Source organism: Mustela erminea, chromosome 18 (genome assembly GCF_009829155.1).
Source record: "Mustela erminea isolate mMusErm1 chromosome 18, mMusErm1.Pri, whole genome shotgun sequence".
Classification (NCBI taxonomy): domain Eukaryota; kingdom Metazoa; phylum Chordata; class Mammalia; order Carnivora; family Mustelidae; genus Mustela; species Mustela erminea.
This window is the reverse complement of record NC_045631.1, coordinates 13,620,537-13,645,070: the sequence shown is the minus strand read 5'-3', so window position 1 is coordinate 13,645,070 and position 24,534 is coordinate 13,620,537. Positions and strand designations below refer to the sequence as shown.

Below are 24,534 nucleotides of genomic sequence, written 5' to 3'. Positions count from 1 at the left end.
CCAAGGCCCGTGCCTTGCCGACCACCTGTCGTGGTGCCCCGAGGGCTGCCTCCCAGCCAGCCTCCTCCCCTGTCCACAGAGGCTCAAACAGGCACGAGGATCGGCTCCTGCCCACCCGTCTCCGGTGGGAGAGAGACGGGGGCGAGGAAGAACACAACCAGAAACCGCATCATGATACAAATGATAAATTATATTTGTACAGTAAATAAGTATCAATAGTCAACACACGTTCAAAACCAGCCACCGGCCCCTGGGACTGAGAAAACGGCTGGGCGGCGCCCCTACCCCGGTGCCCATCAGGAGGGAGCATGACGGCACGTGTGTCACACGTGTGGCAGCAGCCGGCGGCTTCATGATCAGTGCAGCAGGCAACAGGGACAAGGTGCCTGGGACAGGCCTGTGCCCGGGTGTGAGGGGGTGGGGAGAGGGGGCGCAGTGGGTCTTGTGGGGCCTCGGCGGCCCAGTGGCTAGAATGCTGGGGCCTCGAAGTCAAGTCAGGAAGGGCTCTTGACTGTTTACAAAAAGAATCACCGACGCAGTAGTCAGGTCTGGGCTACTGGCCTGTGAAGGGGTCCGGGCTCGCACCATGTGAGTGAAAGCACCTCCCGGGGGGGAGCCACCTGCTGGGCCCCACCCTGTCCCCGTGCTCCCCCAGGTCGGAGGAGGCCAGGGCGGGCTCCAGCCCGCGGTCCAGCCCCAGCTGTCCGGCTCTGGTGGAGGCATGGCCGGTCAGGAGCTCTGGGGGTGGCTCCTCCGGCTGGGGGACAGTCTTGGGGAGCGGCATGGGTGAGCTTTTAAAATGAGGAAACAGGAGAGGCCAGAAAAGGCTGTTTGGGACTCCGCCTGCTCATCTCCAGGCCTGTGCCCTGCTCAGGGTCTGACCTCCTCCCAGAACAGGCCACAGGAAGCGGAGGAACACCGGGGGGTCAGCTGCCTTGGAGTTGGGGTGAAGTCCACAGTGGAAAGCAAGACTGCAGCGCCCACAGGCAAGGTGACCTGACCGGAGGCAGGTTGGGTGTGTGTGTGGCGGGGGCGGGGGGAGGGGGGCTTCCTTCCCTGGGGAGAAGCACGTCTTTTCTGCTCTTTCATGAATTCATACTTTTCTTCTAGTGGCGGGTGGGGCGAGGAAAGGAGGGAGTTGGGAAAGGGAGGTAATATTAGTGCATGTTTGTTAAAAATCCATGTGAGAATGACTTTTTTTTTTCTTCCTCTCCGAAATAAGAGATGATGAGAATTTTAAGTCTGCAGTGTGTGTCTGGAGTTAGCAGGAGGCTGGCCCCGGGGAGCCGTGGGCACTGAAGACGCCCGCAGTCTCCACGCCATCCCCATCCTTACCCTGAGTGCGGATTAAGACAGAGAGGATCACAGACACACAAGGTTCAAGATGCCTCTTCCGTTTCCAATTTGCACCGGAAACGGAAGTCCTTGTTGATCCGTGCATGCCTTCAGTTATAAAAGGGAATTAGCAGATAAAAACTGGTGAGTCACATCCATCCATCAGATTTTTTTCCCTTTAACTTGATGTTGGTGTACCAGTAAGAAAAACAGCCTCTCTCAGGATCCAGCCCAGAAGGCTGCGGTTCAATCTGTTGGGTAAGTCACCAAAAAAGGGAGTAAAAGAAAGGAAAAGGCAACTGGAGGCTGGGTTTTTGTTGTTGTTGCTGTTGTAGATTTTTTTTTTTTAAATAAACATCATCTTTTCTGTGTAATCAAATTCCCGTATTTTTCCCTATAAAGAATTTGCTTTAGTTTTTTTTCCCCCCCATAAGGCATTTTTTTTTGCTTCCTATTTAAATTTTCTTAGAGTTAAAACCATAAATAAGAGGGTTTAAACCATTCACATGACACGTGCCAGTATCTTAATTCAGCCAGACCTGGTAAATTCTATCAAAACTAGACAGTTAAATAAGAACCACGTTATAAAAATATTAGCCAAAAAAAGACTATTAGGTAATTCTGCAAACTCAAATATGAAACTGTACTAAACAAATTATGTGCAAACGTATACAAGCATAGAGCCACGTGGCAGGGGTTATGCTCAGATTAGTTTAAAGCTCGCTCTAGTGGATTTAATTTAAGAGTTGTTCCGCGGTGGTAGGGTTTGCTTTGAACTCACACACGAGTCAAAGAAAAATAAAATATGCACAACCACTTCCCCAGAAGGTCAGCGTCTCACGGAGCCGTGCTTCATTCCATCCACACCTGGGACCGTCTCGGGTGTCGCTAGGGCTGGAGGGGGTGGGTCACAAGGACACAGCGGTGGCGTTCCTAGGCCTAGGCCAGGCAGCGTCCCAGAGGCCCTCAGGCTGAGGCCCAGGGTGAGGTCAATGCTGACAGCTCCCGCCCCCTCGTCCTGGGCCCCAGAGAGCTAGCCGGTCTCCAGGACCAGGACCTCGGCGTTCGGGAGGAAGTGGGGATGCCACTGGGTTGGGCCCCTCCCACGGGCAGTGGGCTGGGGACAGGCGGGTGGGCAGCCTCAGAAGGCGCGGAGACCCACGTCTGACGTCTAGCAGGCCTGCCGCTGCTTAACGGGTCAGGGCTGTGCAGACAACCCTTCTATCAGAAAGCCAGAACTGGAAAGCCCTAACACCCACACCCCCACTCTCGGACACCATTCCACAATCGAGAGTCCCTGCTCGGCGTCCTCAGGCACGGAGGCTCTGGGCATGCGCTCTGTGGTGGGGCCCCAGCCCTGGCACTAGAGAAGGAAAGGGTTGGTTGTGCCGGTGGCCTGAGCTGCCGAGGGGGGAAGGCCCACGCTCCCCGCCATGTTCATCGCGGTGGGGCCAAGTGGCGTCAGGGAGGACCCTCCGGCCCCCAGAGCCAGGTGTGGGGCCGTGGAGGTCATGGAGGCCACAGCCATGGGCTCCACACCTGGGCTAGGCCCAAAGGACGTGCTGGTCCCCAGGACAGGGCTCCCCCGCAGCTGGTTCAGCGTCAGCGGCTGCGGCTGGTTCACCTGGAAGGGGTTGACAGGGGCCGAAGCGGTGGCTGCACCTGGGAAAGAGGTGGGGCAGTGGCTTGCGTCAGAACAGACCCACCCCCAAGTCCAAGGGCGGGAGACAGGGGTGACCAGTAGAACGTGTGCACCTCTAGGGGACGGGGTGCTTCGTAGTGCCTGCTGCTCTGCAGAGCCCCGGTCTCCAGCCAACGCAGGGCACATGTGCCCCCTGCCTGCATCTCCAGCGTCTGGTCAAAGAGACCAAGGCTGTTCGAAGCCGAGTGGCTCATCCGGAGTCACCAAGCCTGACTGAGGCAGTGCCAGGAGCGTGCCTACTCAGAGCTGGCCCCTCATGTCTCCCTCAGCAACAAACAGCTGGCCCCACTCCCCTAATCTGTCTGTCAAGCTCTGGGACACCAGGTGTCCGGGAAAGAGGGGCACCGTCGGGGAGTGGGGATCCTTAGCGTGCGGCCAGAGAGTGCCAGCCTCCACCCTGGACCATGGGACCTGAGGGCTGGCAAGACTAAGGCTCTGAGAAGCCCTGCAGTCAAGAAGTGGAGGCAGCTCTGTCTTAACCAGCGTTTCCAGAAAGTACCACACATCGTTAAGGCTTTCTCTCCTGGCTTTTAGCAAAAACATCTTTGGTGCTCTGCCAAAGCCCCCGAGCGCCACCAGCATGGAGCCTCCAAGCAGCCCAGCCCCTGAGCACACAGGCTGCCCGCCAAGGAGCACCCCCAGCCTCCCCGAGGAGATGCTGCCCGCTCTCCAGCCCACCGTCGGGGGAGGCAGGCTCTGCTGAGGGCACAGCTGGCGTTCCTGCACCAGCACCACTCCTAATGCTGCAGAGCAGCCCCGCCAGAGCTGAGCCAACCCGGAGGTGCCAGGAGCCCCCCGTAGCGGGATGGCAGGACCCCAGGCAGGCAAGCTAGCCTGGCTGGGACACGGGGTTCAGATCCGGCTCCATCCAGGGAGTGAGGGGCAACCATGTCCTCGCCCCGCTCAGGACCACGGGGACTGGCTACAGTCCCCACCCTCAGCACTTCTAAAACCCGGGGTCCATCTCTGCAGGGTCCTCCGAGGGGCCGCAGATTCCGCGGTCTGAGGGAGGCTCTCAGACTGAACGCCCTGAATGAGACACACTGGGGAGCCCATGGCCCCAGGGACCCCGGACTCTAAAGCCAAGGCAGGAGGGCTTGTCCTGCAGTCCACAGAGCCTTTGAGGGGGAGAACGGGCATTTAGACGGAGCCTAACGGCAGGGAGGATAGATACAGAGGTGGGAGGGCAGGGCTCCCAGCCCCAGAAAGACAGAATCTGGCACCTCAAATGGCTAAAGAAGGGTCTGTGGGCCCCTTGCAAAGGGCCCCCCGAAAGGGGAATGTTGGGTAGCAAACCCCAGCTCTTCCTCTCCCCGCCGCTGCCCTTCTGCAGCTGACTGAGAAGTGGTGCTTGCTGGAGGGTCTCCCTGGCCAAGGGCACGAAGTCTGGGGCAGCTTCTGCTCAGTGGTCTCCACAGTGAGGTGGGGCTGTTTCCCACCCATCCCCCCAACCACACATCGGCTTTCATGCCCCGACCCCCAGGCCCTGGAGAGGCCCAGGAATTCCGGGCATGCTTCCTGGGTAAGGCAGGAAGATCCCCAGAGGAGAGGTGAGAAGTGGAGGAGAGGTCAAGGCCGGAGGCTAGCCCCAAACCCGTAGTCAGGAAGGGCAGACAAGCAGAGGGAGCCCCAGGAAGCGAGCATACCTGGTGCCAGGAAAGGGTTGAGGGACTGGGCTGGTGGGGCTGGCCTGGTCACCAGCGAGTCCAGGTTGACCAGGGCTGCATTGGGGCCCAGGAAGGACTCGGGTGTTTTCCGAGCGCTGCTGGGCTTGCTCGAGGTGGAGGTCGGGGGCTGGCACTCGAAGGGGTCTGGGCTTGTAGTTCCATTGTTCTGGGACGGAGGTGAGGCCACAGCCTCAGCTACAAGACAAGAACACACAAGGGCATGGCGAGGACAGAGGGCATGGCCCCGAGACCCGCATGCAACACTGCTAACCCCAGCAGCGTCCTGTGCAAAGACACACACATTCTGGGGGACCAGTGTCGCCACACAGAAGACGGGGATGTCCACGGCAGTGTTGTTTCCAACAGACCTGGCCGGGGACAATCAGCCACAGGGTAGTGTACAGAACCCTTGTTTGTGGGGGTACCTGGGTGGCTCAGTGGGTTAGGCTGCTGCCTTCAGCTCGGGTCATGATGTCAGGGTCCTGGGATCAAGCCCCGCATTGGGCTCTCTGCTCAGCAGGGAGCCTGCTTCCTCCTCTCTCTCTGCCTGCCTCTCTGCCTACTTGTGATCCCTCTCTGTCAAATAAATAAATAAAATCTTAAAAAAAAAAAAAAAAAAGAACCCTTGTTCGTGTACGCAAACCCAGAGCACAGGGACAGGAGGCCTAGTGACGGGGAAAGAGGGCCGGATCACGTCACGGGAAGAGCAGCAATTGGCAAAAGTGCGTACGGCCCGGTCCTCTAGAAATATCGGGATGGTATTTGGGGCTGCGGGCCAGGCGCACACAGAAGACGTATGTCGTGTGTTTTCACTATCAATTTTCTACAATGATCATGAATTTCTTGAGAGAGAAGAAAAGCAAAGACCGTGTCAGCAGAGCTCAGAAAAAGCGTTGGAAGGCAACACAGCGGCGAGGGGAGGGAGGTTTACAGAGGAGTTCCGTCTTCTTCCATACACTTTTCCAAATTTTCTACAGTGGAAACAGCTCCAGAATTGGGGGTGAGTGTTTGCAAGTGCACAGAAGGACTGTGCACGTTACAGGGCCACACTGCCTTCTCGTTGCAGTGCACCTGGGTCGTCAAGGACCACGAGGCTGCACTCCGGCCTGCAGAAGAGATGCATGGAATTTTGGGCGTTTTTTGGTTTGTTTTTTAAATATTTTACTCATTTGACAGACACAGATCACAAAGAGGCAGAGAGGCAGGCAGAGAGAGAGAGGGGAAAGCAGCCTCCCCGTCAAGCAGAGACCCTGATGCAGGACTCGATCCCAGGACCCGGAGATCATGACCTGAGCTGAAGGCAGAGGCTTAACCCACTGAGCCACCCAGGCGCTCCAGAATTTTGTTTAATGCAGCAAAAGAAAGACCCCAAGAAGCAGCACGTTCTAAGTTGCCTCTGGTCCCCTGAGCTGAGAGGGGTCCAGGCAGCGGTCAGGGGTCAGGCTGCACGGACCTCAGATGGGGGGCCAGCTGGGCCTATGGTTGCTTCTGGGGGAAGCAGTCCGGGGGAGGTGAGAGGGAGGTGAGGGGGTGGAGGGGTAGATGGAGATCGTGGCGGGGGCACAAGGAGAAGCGGAGAAGCTGCTCCATGTGGCTGGGAGAGGTGGCCTGGAGGTGGACAGAGGCAGCCTGGCTCTGTCCCTGGCCTCCTCCCCCAGTCTGGACTCTCTGTCCCCCACCCTGATACCCTGCAGCCCAGAGGCACTGGGCTGGGGCTCTGACAGGGACTGGGTGGAAGCCACAACCTGGGATGATCAAGTAGGGGCAGAGATACCCTGTCCAGGCCCAGAGCAGGTGCTGTATGGAAAAGGGGCACCATGTGGAGAGGGAAGTTGGGAAGACTAAGGCATATGGAGGCAGCAGTTGAGATGGGGCGGTGGGGGCCCAGGCTGGCCTGGATAGGCGGCGGTGGGGGGGGCACCTGTGCAGGAAACCTCGAGGGGCCCAGGGGTGGGGCCGAGACCCAGAGGTGAATGAGACCAGAAGCATAGGCCCAACACCAGGAGAGAGTGAAAAAAAATTCTCAACTGCATAACTCCTCACTGCTGATTTGTGAATTCCTGCAACCAGCCACTCACAGCTCCCAAGATCAAGACACAAAAAAAATGCGCAAAGTTGAGAGGTTCTGAAAGCTGATTATTTCTGCCATAACTGGACTGGTCAAATGCACAGAACGTTATAGAAACAACCACCACCTTCACATACCTGTTTTTTTTGAAGTCCGGAGGTTGTCAAATTCAGAAAAGTCATCTTTAATGGTACCATTCAGATTACTGAAGAGATCAAAGGCCCCTGGGGGAACACAAGAGGCTGGTGACTGCGGGTGTAGTTCCCCATGATTCTGCTTCCCGGTCTACAACCTAGGGCTGCTGGCGGCAGGTGGGGGTGGGATCGCTAACCCTGCTCCTGGGGGAGAACTGAGAGCCAGAGGGCAGCTCGGTGTCACCAGCTGGTTTGGGCAGGGGCTGAGCCAAGGATCCTGGCCTCCCACAACCCGGCGTGGGGGTGTCTGCCTGCCACTGCTCCCACCAGCCCCACCCCAAACTGAAGGAGGGGCTCATGCGGGGGGAGAGACTTCTGAGCCGGGTTTGGTGACGTGGATGGCTCCCGTAGGAAGCTACTGGAACGAGTGCCTAGAATGCAGCCTGCCCAGGTGCCTTAGAGAATTCCCTCTGGATGGCGGTTCAGGTGCCCCGAGGGCCTGTGGGCTCACTCTTCACAGTGGGCTTATGGCACTTGTGGTGTCTGGGGGGGAGGCTGGGGACAAAAGCCGCAGAGACAAAGATAGCAAGAGCAGGCCACCATAGGTCCCATGCCGAGGAGCCAGGACAGGGGACAGCAGTGTGTCCAAAGGGGATCTCAGAGCCCGTGCAGAGCGAGGTCTCACCAGAGGAAGAGATGGGTTTAGTGGCCGAGGCTGCAGCCCAGGCGTCTGCTGTCTTCCCGGCCCTGGGGGCAGGCTGCTGCGGGGCCGCCCAGGGGTCCGAGCCCTTCGGGCCGGAGTGTGTGCTGGCACCAGTGGGCACACCCCACGGGTCAACAGAGGCAGCTGGCTTGGCACCTGTGGAAGGTAGAGTAGGCTCAGCTACGTCCTCAGAAAGTTTTGGGCAGCTAGGGTGAGAAAGGAAAGGATACTGGGCCACGTGAGCTACATCCGGGTCTGCCCATGTCAGGACAGGCAGCTACCCTAACTAAGGCTGCTGTCCCAGGCATGCGAAGCTGGACTGAGCCGAAGGCCGGGACTGACAGCCATGGGGGTTTCCACCCTGGGGGTGGGGTATGCTGGGCCCAGACTATTGGGAAGGTACCAGACGGCACACAGCTGAGAAATTTCCCAAGTGGCTGCCACACGTGGTCTCGCACAGAGCTCCAAGCCACGTTCAAACCCGCCTCCCCAGAGTCCGCCAGCCTCCTCCTCCACAGAGCGAGCCCTGCCCAGGCATCCGCCGCTGCAGCCGTGGGCGCCGGATGCGCCCAGTACCCCCCTGCTTTGAGTGGTTTCTGCTTTTGATAGAGGGCAAATAAAACAGATGAGGACGGTGTGAGGAACAGTAAACAAACGCCTACATGCATAGCCAGTGTTTTCAGCCAGTGAGTGACCAACCAGTTTATGGGGTCATGACTGGCCTTTTTAAAGAGAGTATAACAGGGACACATGAGCACACCTAACGGGCGGTGTCCATCCAGCTGTGCGTACCTTTCATCTGTCACATGTAGATGCAGGCCTTACTCAGGCTAAGTGCATACATGCCCCAGGCATGCCTCGCCTTTCTTTGAGGAAGGTCACAGCCAGTGTTTAAAGGTCACCACCACCTCTCAAGGAGCAGAAGGGCCTCCCCGCTTCATGACACCTGTCAGCCCAATCTTTCCTTTGTGTTAGCCCCCGCCTTAATCTTTCCTCTGGTTCTACCCTGCAGAGGCACCCTGAAACACTACTGATCAGCTGTGCCACTTTTTTCACTTTACACAAACGGAAACACTGCACACATTCTGTGTGACCGGCTTTGCTCACAACGCACTTGATATGGGAGATTTCAGCTGTGTTGACATGCAGCTGAAACCTGTTCCCTTTTCCTGCTCTAGAACCTTCCAGTCTAGCGGGGGTCGGGTGGGGAGGAACCACAGCTGGTCAGTCTGCTGAAGGTACTGGCTTGGTTTTGCTTTGGTGGTGCTGTTCTTTCTTCTCCTGTCCTGTGCACTCGTACCAGTGAGGCTCCGTCCCCTCCGCGCGGTCGTGCCTTACGTTGTGTGCACACAAGTCCTGGCACTCCAGCAACTGGCCCCTAACCTCAGTAAAGCTTCCTGCTCACTTTCTGACACGTTACAATCTGGCGGGCGTGCAAGGTCACCAGGCTGTTTTGTTTTGCATTTCATTGTTCCTTAATGAGACCATGCCTCTTGTCATTTTTGTTTGTGGGTCTTCTGTGATTCGCACCTATCCCAATCTTTCTCTGCCTTCCTTTGGGTGTTTATCTTTCTCTTCTTGATTTGAGAGTTCTCATCAATAGGTGAGAACAGGGTTTTACTTGGGTTACAAAAGGAAGAAAACTACCTCCCAATTTGTGGCTTTTCTTTTCTCTCCTTAAAGTAGATTTTGGGGGCACCTGGGTGGCTCAGTTGGTTAAGCGGCTGCCTTCGGCTCAGGTCATGATCCCAGGGTCCTGGGATCAAGCCCCACGTTGGGCTCCAGTCCCACATTGGGCTCCTTGCTCGGCAGGAAGTCTGCTTCCCCCTCTGCCCCTTCCTCTGCTTGAGCTCTCCCTCCTGCGCACTCTCTCTCTCTCTCTCTCTCTCGGACGAATGGATAAATAAAATCTTTTAAAAATTAAAAAAAAAAATTTTTTTAATTAAAGTAGCTTTTGATGAGCAGACATTATCTGAAATTGAGCAGGGTGCAACCTATCAGTATTTTCCTTTGTAATTTTGCTTTTCCTGACCTTTAGGAAAGGTTTCCCTACACCTCAACCATCTTCCTCTATAGCAACATCAAAAAGATGTACAGTTTGCCTTGCACATTCATGCGTTTGCCCCATTAGCAACTGATTTTTGCATATGGCACAAAATACAGATTTGATCTCATGCTTTCCTACCCTGAGTCGTCCTACCACTCTTTTCCCACTGACCTGCACACACTGCCGCCTCCACAAGTCCTGGCTTCACAGATTCATTCCTGGGCTCTCCCTTCGGATCCACTGACCCCTCGGTTTTCACCCCTGTGCTTTCTGGATTATCCTCATGGATATTCTTATCATAATAAAAACGGCTATCTGGTACCTGATACCTCGATCTTGTTCCTCGGGCATACATGGCTATTTCCAGCCCTTTGCTCTTCCATAATCATTTTAAAATCACGTCAAGTTAAAAAAAAAATGAAAAAGAAAATAAGGAAAGAAAACCTTGGGGTTGGGGGCAGGAGCCTGGGTGGCTCAGCTGGTTAAGCACCTGCCTTCCACTCAGGTCATGATCCCAGGGTCCTGGGACCGAGCCCCTGGTAAGCATAGAGCCTGCTTCTCTTTCTCCTTCTGCCTGCTGCTGCTCTCTCTTTCTGTCAAATAAATAAATTAAACTTAAAAAATTTTTAAATTAAAAAAACAAAAACCGGGACGCCTGGGTGGCTCAGTTGGTTAAGCAGCTGCCTTCGGCTCGGGTCATGATCCCAGCGTCCTGGGATCGAGTCCCACATCGGGCTCCTTGCTCGGCAGGGAGTCTGCTTCTCCCTCTGCCTCTGCCTGCCATTCTGTCTGCCTGTGTTCACGCTCTCTCTCTCTCTTTGACAAATAAAAAAACAAAAACAAAACAAAAAAAAAAACCTTGCTGGTATTTTGGTCAGAATTGCACTGAATCTCAGATCAGTTTGAAGTAAGTTCTTGTCACTCTAACAGCAAGTCTTCCGAAAAAACCAAAGTCACAGGACATCTCTCCTTTCACTTAAGTCCTTCTTTAAATGAATGATTTGAAGTGAAAGATGTCAGTGAAAATCTTATTTTAATCTTTTATTTCTATAAAGGATTCATCTGTATAACTTCTATAATGCCTATTTCTCAGGACTTAAGTACACACACACACACACACACACACACACTTAAGATTTTATCTCAGAGAGCAAGCAGAAAAGAAGGGGGAGCAGCAGAGGGAGAAGGAGGCTCCCAGCTGATCAGGAAGCCTGATGCAGTGTTTGATCTCAGGAGCCTGGGATCATGACCTGAGACAAAGGCAGATGGTTAACAAGTGACTGAGCCACAGGCATCCCAGGACTGGTATATTTTTAAATTTTCATTTTTATTAGTTTATTGTATACAGAAAAAATTTAACTTTATACACTGATTCTTGCAGCCTGCAATCTTACTAAACGCTCACCTAATAATTAAAATTAATGCAAATCATTTATTCTAAGGATTCTTATACCTCTTGATTCTAACAGAGTTATGCGAGTTTTTGGATAGCCTATGTACATGATGATATCACTGGCAAATGATGATGGTCTAATTTTCCCCAGTCCTTATACTTTTTCTTTTCTTTCCCTGCTTCACTGTGCTGGCTGGGGCCACCAGTCCCAACGTAAAGAATGAGTGTGCAAAATCAGTGTCTCTGTTTCACTCTTTTTCAACCATTTAAATTAAAACAGTTGCATTTACCACTTGTAGGCTTTCTTCCTTCCGGAAGCCCTTTATCAGGTCATGGAAATTCCTCATCACTCCAAGTTTGCTAGGACTTTTGCCATGAACGGCTGATGAATTCTGCCAACCGGTTTCTGGCCCTATTAAGATGACAGCACAATTTTTCTCTTTTGGTCTGTGAAGTATACGTCTTCTAAGGACCTGTTCCTTGTGAACAAAGCTTCTCATCATGTACTGTATCATCTGTATATTTTTCAGTTTGGATTTGCAATTGTGTCTTTGCTTTTTGCGTCTGTACTTGTAGCTAGGGGTGGCCTGGCAGGTCTGTTCTCACATGGTATGTCCTGTCTGGTTTTGGTGGTAAGGTGATGCTCATCTCATAAAACCAGGAGGGACACTCCCCACTTTCCTACCCTCTGAAGGAGTCTGTATAAAGGTGGAATTGTTTCTTGAATGTGTTAGAATTTGCCAGGTAAAGCCCTCTGGGTGGATTGCTGGGTGGGGAGGATTTTTGAGCCCTGACTCAATGCCTTTAATGATTATAGCACGATCCCTACCTTGGGATTTTTTATTGTTCTTTGGCCAGCTCTGCTAAGTTTTCCTTCTAAATTTATCCTCTTTAAGTTTTCGGATTTTGTAAGAACAGAGTTGATCAAACAGTCTCTCACTCCACGGGAATTCTTGGCAGTTATGTTCCCGTGGTTCACTCCTCATAGTGTCTGTGCCTTTCCTCTTACTATTTTAAGAAGGCTCCACGCCCAGTGTGGGGCTTTAACTCAAACCCAGAGATCAAGATTTGAACTGAGATCAAGAGTCAGACCCTTAACCAACTGAGCCACCCAGGCGCCCCCTCTTTATATTTTTTTAATTGATCTTGCCAGGGAATTTGTCTGTTTTATTACACTTTCAAATTACCAACATCTGTCTTTGTGGATATGATCGTGTGTCTGTTCTAATGCATGGATTTCTGTTCCTATCCGTGTTTTATTTCTTCCACTTTATTTGGGTGGCAGGCATTTTATTTTATTTTATTATTATTTTTTTTAAAAGATTTTATTTATTTATTTGACAGACAGAGATTACAAGTAGGCAGAGAGGCAGGCAGAGAGGAGGAAGCAGACTCCCTGCTGAGCAGAGAGCCCGATGCGGGGCTCGATCCTAGGACCCTGGGATCATGACCCGAGCCAAAGGCAGAGGCTTTAACCCACTGAGCCACCCAGGCGCCCCAGGTGGCAGGCATTTTAGAATGCTACGAATGTAAACGCCGAAAAGCTGTCACTTCCCCTCTCACTGTCATTTCAGGCGCCCCACGAATTCTGAAATAAGTGTATTTACCTTAATATTTTTGGTTCTCAACATATTTGGTTCGCATTATCATTTCTTCTTTGAGTCAAGATTTCAGGAGTGTTTTTCAAGTGTCAAGTGTATGGAGTTTTTCTAGTTTTCTTTTTGTTGTCGAGGGTATTACGCTCAGAAAATGTGCTCTGGGTGCTCCCAATTTCCAGAAATGGTTTGAGGCTCCTAGCCTTTACGCCCAGCATACGATCAACTTTTTGCCAGTATTCTAAACCCGTGTGCTCCCCTCACTGGAAACAAATCCAGGACCTCATGAACCATGCTGCCCAAATTGCTACATTCTCACTACTTGTGGTGAAATACTATGAAATATACATATCGGTCTGCACACCCCCACTCCTGGCACAGAATTCCCAAAACCCCTGTCATTTCTTAAGCGACCAGGCACTACAAGCATCTCTTGCTTACTGAGGTGACCTTGTGTGGGTTCTTGGCCACCTCCTGGCTGAAGCCAGGATAACCAGAACCCCCAAGACTCAATAAGGAGCTGGGAACATTTCTGTTACCTGGAAATGTCGCGTTTCACCTTCCTTCTTAGGGAACACCTTCATCGAATATACAATTCTGGAGGGTCACGGTTGTTTTGTTGGTGTTTCAAGATTTAAAATGCATTTTACCGGGCGCCTGGGTGGCTCAGTGGGTTGAGCCGCTGCCTTCGGCTCAGGTCATGATCTCAGGGTCGTGGGATCGAGTCCTGCATCAGGCTCCCTGCTGAGCAGAGAGCCTGCTTCCTCCTCTCTCTCTCTGCCTGCCTCTCTGCCTACTTGTGATCTCTGTCAAATAAATGAATAAAATCTTAAAAAAAAATAAAAAAATAAAAATAAAATAAAATGCATTACCATCGTTCTTGAAAGAAAGAGGATTTTACTAGGAAGGGAATCCAAGGCGACGGTTTTTCTTCCAGTCCCCTGAAGATCTCAACCCATGGGCTTCAGGGGCTTGCCGCCCCTTTTCCATGGACCGTCTACCCCTGTGGGTTTAGCATGTGGGGACTTCTTTTATTATATCCTGCTTACAAATCACTAGGCTTCCTGGATCTGAGCAGTAGCACCTTGCTGCAAACCTAAAAACCCTCAATCACTCTTTTTTCAAACCTAAACTCTTCTGGAACTCCGAAGAGAATGTGTGTTAGATGTCCTCGTTCTGCCTCTGTTTCCCTAGCCACGCTGACCTCCTAACCGCTCCCCAGATGCACCAAAGGGCACGTCCACTGCCTGTGGCCTCTAGGCCTCTAGGTCCGATCTTTCTCCCTCTTCTTGCCTTCACTAACTCTTGGAATCATTCAGCCTTCTTTCAGAGCACTCGTGTGCCTCACAGTCTCCCTGGGCTGTGACCCCCTCCTCGGGGCACAGGTGGGCCCCTCCCCTGCAGGTGGGAGGGTAGCACCGGAGACAATGTGGCTGAGCTCCGAGGCTCAGAGAGGGCAGGTAGGAAGGGCAGTGACTGCCAGTCTCATAGAAGACCAGGGATGCTCCCCAGGCCTGCAGGAGGACCATAGCCCAGAGCCCCATTCCCGGGCATGCCCCTCTTAACACCCCTAGCAGCCGTGTAAGGGGATGGACATGTGGGGAGGACGGTCCTTGACTTTCAGAAATGTGAAGCCTCTGCTAGGCGTTCTGCTGTGCTGGCTTTCTCTTCTGGCCCCTGAGATGCTGAGTGCCTTTACAGCGGGCCTGTCCAGCCTGTATCAGCTGCCACCTTGACTTCTGGCTGACAGCAAGTGGGAGAGGTACAGGGAAGGGGAGGACAGGCTGCCTTTGCTACTTCCCAGACTTGTCACTGCAACCGCAGTAATGCTGGGAGCTGGACACGGGCCAAGGCAGATTCTGACTTGCAATGTTCATTCCCACCATCCCTGGGACACGTAAGCCTGTCAACTCCTGTGAGGACTAGGGGCTGCTGCTGCCTCAAACCCAAAACGCTCTGGAGGCCTCCAGAAATAGCTGCCTCCCTCAAGAAGCTGCTGTGACCTTTCCCTCCTGGTCTTCTCAGAACCGCACACAGAGCCACAGTGACGGCAACTGCTCTCCCCAGGCCCACCTCTGCTGGGCATGACACAGGGCCTAGCAGGACACTGGTCCCAGCTGGAATCACACTGTGGGGCAGGCTGTTGCTCTGTCCCCACATGGTGCCTCGCAGAGCCTGGGCTCTGCAGATCAACTAGAGCAAAAAACATAGTAGAAACTATGTCCAGGAGAGAGCAAGAGTGCGAGGAGATGGGCTGTGTGCTCAGAGCTGTCTGGGATGCAGTGCAGAAGCCCTGGGATTAGGTCCACAGAAAGACCTGGGCCAGGCTGCTTCGAGCTTCCTGTGACAGCGGGGCTGTTAACACAGCTTCTGCAGCCTCCCCTTGCTCACCAGCAACCGTGACAACTGAACGCACTTGTGTCAGGAGACGCCGGCTACCCATTCCACAACCTCCTCCCCCGCCAGCTCACCCGCACTGGAAGGACACGGCTCGGAGTCTCACAGGCATTCCCGTGCAGCCCTGACCTCCAGGCACTGTGGGAGAGCGACTGTCCTTCCCTCCTCACCCTCGTCAGGGGACTCCCGGGTCACTTTCCAGCACCGTTCCCCATTTCTCCTGAAAGACACCCTGATTTTCCTTGGGAGAATTACCCCCTCGCTTACTCCCAAGTCCCAGTCCGAGTGGAAATGACCTTGCTCTGGCAAAAAGGGAGGGTTTCCACCAGCTAACGTCATCCTGCCAAGTCTGCCACTCCCAACGCCCCACTCCCAAACCCCGGATGGTGGAGGGGCTACTGAGAAATCCTCCCCATCCCTGGACTGTGGGCTGGGAACACGAGGGAGCCCCAAGGCAGCAGGACCTGGAGCTTCTGAGGCCAGAGGGGAGAGGTCCCGGGCCCAGCGGGTAGGGTCCTGGTGATGATCTCAGAGCCAGTACATTAAGTTCTCCGTCTCTCCTGAAGCTGTCTGCAGGGCAGTTTCCTAAATGGACTGCCTCCCCAAGCCATTGTGGATGTGGAGGGATTGGGCGCACGCATGCGTGTGTGTGTGTGTGTGTGTGTGTGTTTGTGAGAAGGCACGATCGCCACCCTACAGCCTCCACACGACCTCAGGCCACAGCCACCCAGCAGCCCTGAGCCCCTCATATGGCCCGCACCCCCTGCTCTTGCTCGTGTGGGACTCTGTCTCCCCAGCCAGGGAGTAGTTCACAGAATTGGGCCGGGTCCACTTGGCCCACTCTGCTCCCGCTCCCTGGGCTCAGAACAGAGCCTCCCACACCTAAGACTCTCAGCCGCTAAGCGGGGGCTGAAGGGAAGCCCTGAAGGGTCGGGGGAACCAGAGAACCCCGGGGCTGGAGGGACTTTGCACTTCTTATGCTCAAACCGCCTCCAGCAAGGCGTCCTTGAACACTGGAGTTCAGTGATCGCGTCTTCTGGACGATTCCAGATACCTGCCTGCATCAGGCGTGAGACATACCCACAGGCGGGAGCCGTCTGGCCTCTGATGGTGCATAGAGCACTCCCACACCTTGGACTGGACAGCGCGTCCCTCACCAGGCCGTTCAGAGGCCCCGGAGAAGCAGTTTTGAGCTGTGGTCATCCTCAGGAACCTCTGCAGGGATGTCAGGACAACACACCGTCTCCTCCCTTCATACACACATACTCTGGCAGGGCCTGGGCGTCTGGAGTCTTAGAAGCTCCCCAGGTGACTAGAATGGCAGCCGGGGCGAGGGAGAGCCACTGAGTTTCTGCACACTCAGGTGCTGGGCCAAGGCTTCTTGGAAGTGGGGGCCACCATCAGAGGGCCAGCTGGACACATAGGCCAGCGGGGCCCAGCCCTGCCCCCCGCCAGATGGGAGGTCCTCGGAGTCACCCTGCTCTACCTGAGCAACAGCTGGCCGGCATTCCCCAGGCCCAGGCTCAGGTCCAGCCTCTGTGAGAGACACAAGAATGTATCCACTGCAGTCAGCACAGGGGGTCCCAGGGGCCAGTGACTGCAGGACAGGTGAGGCAGTCCTGTGGACCAGGGGACCGTGTCTTCCTGAGCACGACGCCTGAAGCACACGTTCAACAGCACACAGGAATTTACCAAGGTAACAAGTAAGCACCCAGGGCTCACGGGAACCCAGGCAGCCCAGGCCCTCGGCTGCTACCCTCCTGGCCTCCGCACGCGGGCCATGCCATGTGCAAGGGCAGCTCTGGCCTGCATCCAGACCCTCTCTCAGACAACAGGGCTCCAAACACGCTAGCTATTCCCCAAGCTCACAAACACAGATGGGTAAGTGTCGAACCGAAGTCCTGCCATCTTTCTGGAAGTATTCTACCCACCTGAACGCTGCGACCTGCGAGGCCGCCGATGCTGTGTGTACCTTCACGCCTCCTCCCAAAGCCGGCACTGCGCTGAGCTGGGCACTGCCACCCGGCGGCTGGGGCCGTCCCCAGAGATGGTGGCTTGCAGACAAGGCTTCTACCCAGAGCCCGCTACTGCTGCGCAATGCCACCCAAACATTGTTCGGGAGCCTTACGGTGACTTCCCACAGTCCCTGCTTCCCTGTGAGAACTTGCTCAAACAACAAAACCCACAGTGCAGCCGAGAGCTGTGAATCCTGCAAAGGCCCAGAAAGCAGCCCCAGCCCGCTGGCGCTGCCACGCTCAGGGAGCTCTGGACGCGGAAGGAAAGATGCCCTTGGTTCAAACCCTGGCCAGTCATCCAGACTGACCTGGATAAGCAGCGCTGGCTTGAGGAGCTTTGGCAGGCTTCCACGGGTGGTGGCAGGGACCTACGTGCGTTCGGACCACCATGCTGTCTGCTCCACGGCAGCCACAAGTCATGGGAGACCACAACGTGGCACCTCGCTCCCCTCAAACCTGGGGGAGACAGGGAACGTGGGCTACGTGGGCTCTCCCATGGGGGCTGACTGCCCAGCTAAGCAGGGCTGTGGGAAAGCAGGCGGCAGCAGGGCCTGACACAGCAGCCCCCCCAGTGAACGCCTGCTGACAGTGAGGCCGCGGGACCCAGGCCCCCGTCTTCCTCCTCCATGAATGGACAGTAGCTTTGCTGCAAGGCTCTTCTGTGCTCTGTCCTTCACGTCCTTGAAAGGGCCCGGGCCACGCCACACACCCAATAAATAAATGCTTGTTGAAAGCACGAGTGAATGAGAGCAAAGGAGGATGGAACCCAGGGCAGAGAGATCAAGCAGCTTCCGGCCTCGTCCTCTGTGGGCCCATTCATAGTGAGCACGTGTCCCGGGGCCCCTCACCCGCCGGCCCAGCTCCTCCGAAGTCTCACATATGAATATTCATGTGCACAGGGGGGCCATCACATGGTGGGGTCACAGAACTGAGGGGTGGGGGTCACCAAGAAACCAGCAACACCACCTGCTGCCCCTGGGGCGGAAGCCGGCCTCTGTCCCGGCCTGGGCAGCGAGCGGGCCCGTGGCGGCCAAGGGCTTCTGAATCACCAGGCTTCGGACCCCTGTCTCCCCAGGTGGCTGCTTATGCATCTGGAGCAGAGGAAGCGTCCAGCCGACCCGGTGGGCGCCAACCTCCTCCTCTCAGTCCTCAGCACTTCCTCCCAAGGCCTGGTTGACAGAGTGGCTCCCAGTGCCACTTGGAAAGAACTGGAAACGGCAGGGCTGGCTACAAAGAGAGGCTTTCCAAACAGTGTTCCTTTCATTCAGAGGGCACAACTATCAGGGCTCGGGCGGAGACTCGATCTTTCCAATTTATGAATGTGTTTCCGGGCAATGGGGTGGCCCAGGAAACACACCCAAGCAGGTTTCACTAGCGACTTGTCGGTACGTCTGACAGCATGTCTTGCTGTGAAGGATGGAGGAGAAGGCATGGTTCCCACCCTCCCACAGAGCTGAGAAAGCAGAGTGCAGGAACGCCGCCATCTCTGGGGACAGCCCTGAGCTGCTGCAGTGTCCCAGCCCAGCACTGTCCCACTGGAGCCTCTAACGCTCATCACACAGTGCAAACAGAAATACTCCTACCTACTTGTAAAACTGTAGATACAGTATGACCTGAACTACGTACAAGCAAGGGCCCAGAAAATACAGGAAGCAAAGAAGCTTATGTGTCAGCACTGGTTCCCTCTCAATCCTAGAATCGGAGGTGACTTTTCCAGGACCTGCTTGGCCACAAAAGGTTTCTGCTGTGGTCCAAGATGGCATGATAAGCACCGAACCTGCCCCTGACTTGCCCTGTGGCCACAGAGGAATGAACGGCCTCTCTGGGCTTTGGCGACCCGTTTCCTCCCCAGGTCCTTGGTTAAAATGCAAAGTGTGTCAGAACCAAGGAGAGGGCCCTGGGCTGGGCAGGAGACAACAAATGCCAAACTAGCTGTGTCTAAACCACGCTGACCCCCACCCCCATGGATATATTCCCCAACCATATTCTCAATTTTTAAAATTCATTGTGACCATTTAAAAATAGATTTCGAAAATTTAGGTTTCAATCTTCTCTTTAAAGAATTGGATTCACAGTAGCCAAAAAGTGGAAACAACCCTGAAGTCCATCAGCTGTTAAACGGTTAAACACAACGTGGTCTGTCTATAAAACGGAGTATCATTCAGCCAAAAAAGGGAACAACAGAGGGACACACGCTACTACACAGATGAACTCTGAAAACGTTATGCTAAGTGAAAGAAACAAAGGCCATATCTGGTCCGACTTCATTACGTGTCTAAAATATCCAGAACAGTTCGAGAGACAGAAACCAGCAGCTACCACAGGACAGACAGAGAGGCAACAAGGAGTGACTGCTCAGTGGGGACGGAGTGACTGAAACATCCCGGGATCAGCAGTGAGGGCTGCCCGGTACCATGAATGGCTACGAACTACCGCACTGTCCACCCACAGACATAGCACCCCTAGGTGAGGGATAGCTGCCACTGGGCGCCAGCTGCGTGCAGCGGTGTGAGAACCCCAACAGCGAGAGGTGGCCCCACTCTGCCCACCAGAAGACTCCCCAGCACCCCGTGAGGCCAGTCTCTGGCTCAATCAAGACACCCAGCTCCGAGGCACACAGTACCGTCCACCAGCCAAAGGAAGGGAAGAACCACCTCGTTCACGGAAAACTCGTAAATCTGGTCTCTCTTGACCAGGTAACACACACCCTTAGTAAGTTAAGTGGAACAGTATAAAAAAGGTAGACAGTGGAAGTCTGTCCCCTACCCCACCCCCAGGCCCCACACCAACCACCTCATCAGCCACTGACTCAGCACAATTCAATCCTCTTCCCCTCTGGCTTCCACCGGGACTGCTTTCTCTCCTGGCCGCTAGAAAAACGTGCAGTCTGCATAATGACCCATTACACAACTGTGAAAGGGATCAAGAATCTTTCCTGAGGAACATCCTACCCATAACTCAAGGAGACCAGCACCTTACAGAGGAACTATTTTCAGATTTAGTACAAAAGTCAAGAGCCACTGTCTGGAAGGGGCCCAGGTGGGCATTTCCAGAGCTGCCTTTGCTATCCCCATGTAGGCTAAGCAAGACTTTAGCCCACAAGCTCCCCAGGGACATAGCACACAGGCCACCGACCACATGAACCGCCAAGCTCCCTGCCGCCATGAGACTCTGGCTTTCAGTGAGTGAGACCTGTAGGCCATTTGGCCTGCAGTCTGACTCCAGGCCCAGAGGGCTCCTGCCAAATGGAGTCTGGGGATCTGCCCAGGTCCCCGAGGCCAACCGCATTGCCAAAGGACATCTGGGACTGACAGAGCCTTCTGGATATGACTGCCAAGCCCCGAGTGGGCAGAGCCCTGACCCCACGCCCCTGCTCCCCATGGCATGTCTCACACCCACCAAACCACTGCATGCTCTTCGGCTCTCACAAGGCCAGCCCTCCACTGGGGACACCCTTGCCACATGCCCGCCAGCCTCCTGAACTAAGTCCCATCCCAGGATGCTGGTATACCCACCTTGCCCACACCCACCCAAGACCTTGAAGGCAAGACCATTACCTGTTTGTGTGTGGGTCCCTGGATAGCACGACAGAGCCTGGCATTTGGCACACTTCGGCAAACATCCAGGGAACCGAGCTGAATACGGAAGATGGTTCCAGTTTGGGGAAACAGAGACCCCAAAGAGATACAGGCAAGTTGCCACAAAATATACAAATGCAAGTTCCTAAACAGATCAGCTGAGGCTGGCAGGGCTTGGAGCACCCAGAGGGAACCTCCCAGAGCAGCAGGCTGGGTTGGAAGCCACCACCAAGCCCGCAGGCCAAGCCCTGCGTCCAGCGATCACGAAACCCCATGCCCAAGATTTCTACCCAGATTATACTGATTGTGTCACACTCATGATGCAAATATTCTCCCACAGATTCTCTTACATGTGGCATTAAACGGAACTTTAAAACAATCCATTTATCCTAGTAAACGGACTTACTGTTACTTTAAGTAACAAGCAAGCAGAATGACAGCAAATGTATCTTTTCATTAGTGATCACAGTACTCACATCCTAATTTCCACTAATTACAGTAACCTGATTGAGATGTTTCGTGCTGTGTCTTACAGCTTCTTTACCTGGGGTGCTGGGTGCAATTCTGAGGCCAAGAGACTGGACACATGTCCCAGAAGAGGGCCAAAGCATTTCTGATGTGTGTGGGAAGCAGAGAGGAAGTCAGCTTTCCCTCTACCGAAGCAGAAAACCATTCAAAACAGGAGAGCACTGTACCACAGTCATCAGGAGGACGGGACTGGGTGTTACAGTCCGGTAACACCTGAGAGGGGGACTGGAGAAGCCTGGGCACCCATCACCAAAGACCTACCCCACTCCCACCTCTACCGGGTGAGAGAGCAGGAAGCTCGGCCCCAAGGCCCTTCACACCTCTAGCAGGCAGGCAGGGGACACAAATGAGGAGGGTATTTACCGAACGGTGGCCAGGGGTCTGAAGTGCTGGCTGGGGCCGCCGGCCCGCCCCAAGGGTTTGTCTGGTTAGCTGAGGCTGACCGGCCCCAAGGCTCTGCTTTCTGGGCAGCAGGGCCTGAGCTGGGGAGGGCGTCCATTAAATCCAACAGAGTAGTCTGCTGTGGGTGGGAGCCATGCTTTTGAGACAAAGAGAGGGGACAGGTTTTACTTTGCTACAGTTAACAGCAAATATCTATGAGTTAGCCATTAGCAGTAAATACCATCCCTCTTGGGACTAGAAGCCCTCTGGGCTGGGCCAAGAGGAAACTGAGCAGGCCCCCATGTCCTCCCATCTCCTGCCCCACCTGGCCCACCACACCATGGACCCACTTCCCACTCCAGCCCAGGCTCCACCCACTTCCTCACCCCAGCCCAGGCTCCACCCCCCTGCCTAGGCTCCACCCACTTCCCCACTACAGCCGAGGCTCCACCCACATCGAGCCCTTTACTTTGGGCTCAAAGCCCATCCCTTTGCAAACAGCCCCAGGATTTTCCAGGATAACACAGGCTTTGCACCAGGCTGCAGCATCCCTCCAAAATGCTATCCCCACCCACCCACCTGGGTGTCCCCTGCAGCCAGCCATTATCCGGGCCCCCTCTCCCAGGGCCTGCCTTGCCCTCCAGCTCCCACAGCCACCAGAGCTGCTGTCAGGGACCCTGTGGCACCCTGATATGGGAGACTACCAGAACCCAGGCACGGTGATGGGGGTCGGGGAGAGCCTGTCTTGTGACCAGAGGAGCTTGTGGGAGCAGAATCATGTCCTGGTTGCCTTAGGCCCCATGCGGGCAGCCTGGTGCAGGGTAAGGCTAATGACGGCCGCGAAGCCCAGCACTACTGAGCCTTTCCCTGTGCCAGGACTCTGTTCCAAAGCACCAGACACTCGGCTCCTGTAACAGTCACCTGACCACAAGGCTACCACTCGCTGGTGTACAGGGGAGGAAACTGAGGCCCCGGTCCACAGAGGCCCCTTGCCAGTGCCCACCTTCTCTCCGGCTGGTCTCGGGAGAGCCTCTGGAGGAACGGCACAGACGGGGGTGTTTTCAGTCACGTCCTCCCCTCACTCGTGCTCATCACAGAGGGGTATACAGAAGGCGTCCTGCCCTGTGGGTTGGGCTTGGACGCTGGGCAACCACTGTGGGACTGGCTCCCACACTGACCTCTCCGATGAGGCGCTTACCTCCTTCTTTTTGGGAACCTTAACCGTGTCTCTTCGGCTTTCTTCTAGGGCCATCTGTAATCTGAGGTCATCACCCCGCCTGAGGCGTTCTTCCTGCAGAGGACAATGGCACTGTAACAACATCACTGAGTGCAACAGAACAAAGCAACACCCGAAGCAAACATGGGTAACAAAATCTGACCACGCGGTATTGCAAAGGAAGATCAGAAAACAACCTGTAATACAGTTATTCTGTCCTGCGAGTGTGGCCCAGAGGGCTCGTCCCCCCGCCCGCCCACCCCTCGCCCTGTGTGGCTTCCCTGGTTTTGGGGTCCCAGTGGGCAGATGGGGGGGGAGGGGCACAGACACCACCAAGTCCCGGGAAAGGGAACACTTATTCTACAATGCTTTTATCTTAAAATGAAAATGGCTTTATATTCTAATTAAAGAAGCAATGCATCTCCTTGTAAAATACAAAAGCCTGAGAGCCCAGAAAGGAATCAGGAAGAGGGTGCAAATCACCTATCACTGCATGTTTATTTCTAGGATTTCAAAAAGAAAGTATTCATTATACAGTTGACCCTCCAACAACACGGGCATTAGGGGAACCAATCCCCACCCTGAAAATCCACATATAAATGTTGACTCCTTTAAAACCTAACTACTAAGAACCAACTGCTGACTGGAACCCAAGTAAGTCACCGAATGCATATTCTGTGTATGTGTGACTATGCTGTGTTCTTATAATAAACTAAGCTGAAAAAATGTTATTAATAAATTAAGAAACAGGTAATAAATTTACAGCCCTGTACTTATTGACAAGAATCCACACTTAAGTGGAGTTGTACAGCCCAAAACTCGTGTTCTTTAAGGGTCACCTGTATCTAATTAATATTTTTTTAAGGCGAAGTCACCCCATGCAGAAGACTGGGCTGTCCAAGCTTTTATGTCATCATGAAACAGAAATAAGTTCCTTGCATTTTACTTATTACAAATATGATTAATCACAGAGATGAGTTATGGACGAAAATGGGCTCTGACTGTCTGTCTGTCCGTCCCTGCACTCCTGCCCCTTCTTCCTGGACCGTCTGGGACAGAGCCAGGCATCCACAGGGACGGATCTAACAGCTGGGCTTTCCCTACTGTGAACAGGGAGGCTGTAACAGAAACTGTCCACCCCCCTGAGGTTCAGGAGGTTCCAGTTATAGCGACACAGATCAGCCACTTCCGTCCAACTCTCCCTAATATCTGCGTCTGTGCATCACTTCTAGGCGACAGAGCGCCTCATGCTACCTGACTCCATCCACCCTCCCTCACCCAAGGTCAGCAGGGACAGACCTGATCACTGGGACCAAAGGGACGACAGCTCTGAAAGGTCATTTCCAACACGCCTTTCCCTCCTTCTCCATGCTAAAGGCAGGCGTGATTATTAGAGAAAAACAGGAACTGAGAAAAAAATTGAAACTGCACAAACAGCCGTCGTCGAAACATCATAAGGGTTCTCACTACCTGCAGTTTTCCCTCCCAGCCTTGTTTCTCAGCATTTAGATGTTCCTGACCTATCTTCCAAACTGCCTTCCCTGGGGCTGAGCCCACATGCCTTGCACGAAGGGACCACGATACATGGCTGTGTCTACAGCAGTGTTTTGGGGAGCCCTGTGACCAGCTCACCCACTGGCCCACAAAAAGGACCCCCTCCCTGACCGGGGGTGGGGGTGTGGTGGCAGTGGGTGGCACGAGCACTGCTACGGCAACGCCCAGTCCCATCTGGGGAAACAATGAGGCCGGGGCCTGCTTCTGTCACTGTCCCTGCT

The 24,534-nt window shown here is 54.2% G+C and overlaps 1 protein-coding gene across 6 annotated transcripts in view; it reads right to left on the bottom strand.

The window, feature by feature from the left end:
- Nucleotides 1-169: 169 nt before the first annotated feature.
- The window catches only part of EPN2 (epsin 2), an 82,801-nt gene continuing 58,436 nt past the window's right edge, over nucleotides 170-24,534 (bottom strand). For 4 of the 6 annotated variants that reach the window (XM_032319654.1, XM_032319659.1, XM_032319657.1 and 1 more), the window contains 7 exons: nucleotides 22,742-22,834; nucleotides 21,526-21,700; nucleotides 20,614-20,691; nucleotides 7,592-7,765; nucleotides 6,910-6,996; nucleotides 4,684-4,899; nucleotides 170-2,997 (listed from right to left, as the gene is read on the bottom strand). In XM_032319654.1, the coding sequence (XP_032175545.1) occupies nucleotides 2,699-2,997; nucleotides 4,684-4,899; nucleotides 6,910-6,996; nucleotides 7,592-7,765; nucleotides 20,614-20,691; nucleotides 21,526-21,700; nucleotides 22,742-22,834 (1,122 nt within the window). In that variant the 3' untranslated portion in view covers nucleotides 170-2,698. The remainder of the gene's footprint in view (nucleotides 2,998-4,683; nucleotides 4,900-6,909; nucleotides 6,997-7,591; nucleotides 7,766-20,613; nucleotides 20,692-21,525; nucleotides 21,701-22,741; nucleotides 22,835-24,534) is intronic. The other 2 variants (XM_032319658.1, XM_032319660.1) reach the window with 1 other exon arrangement.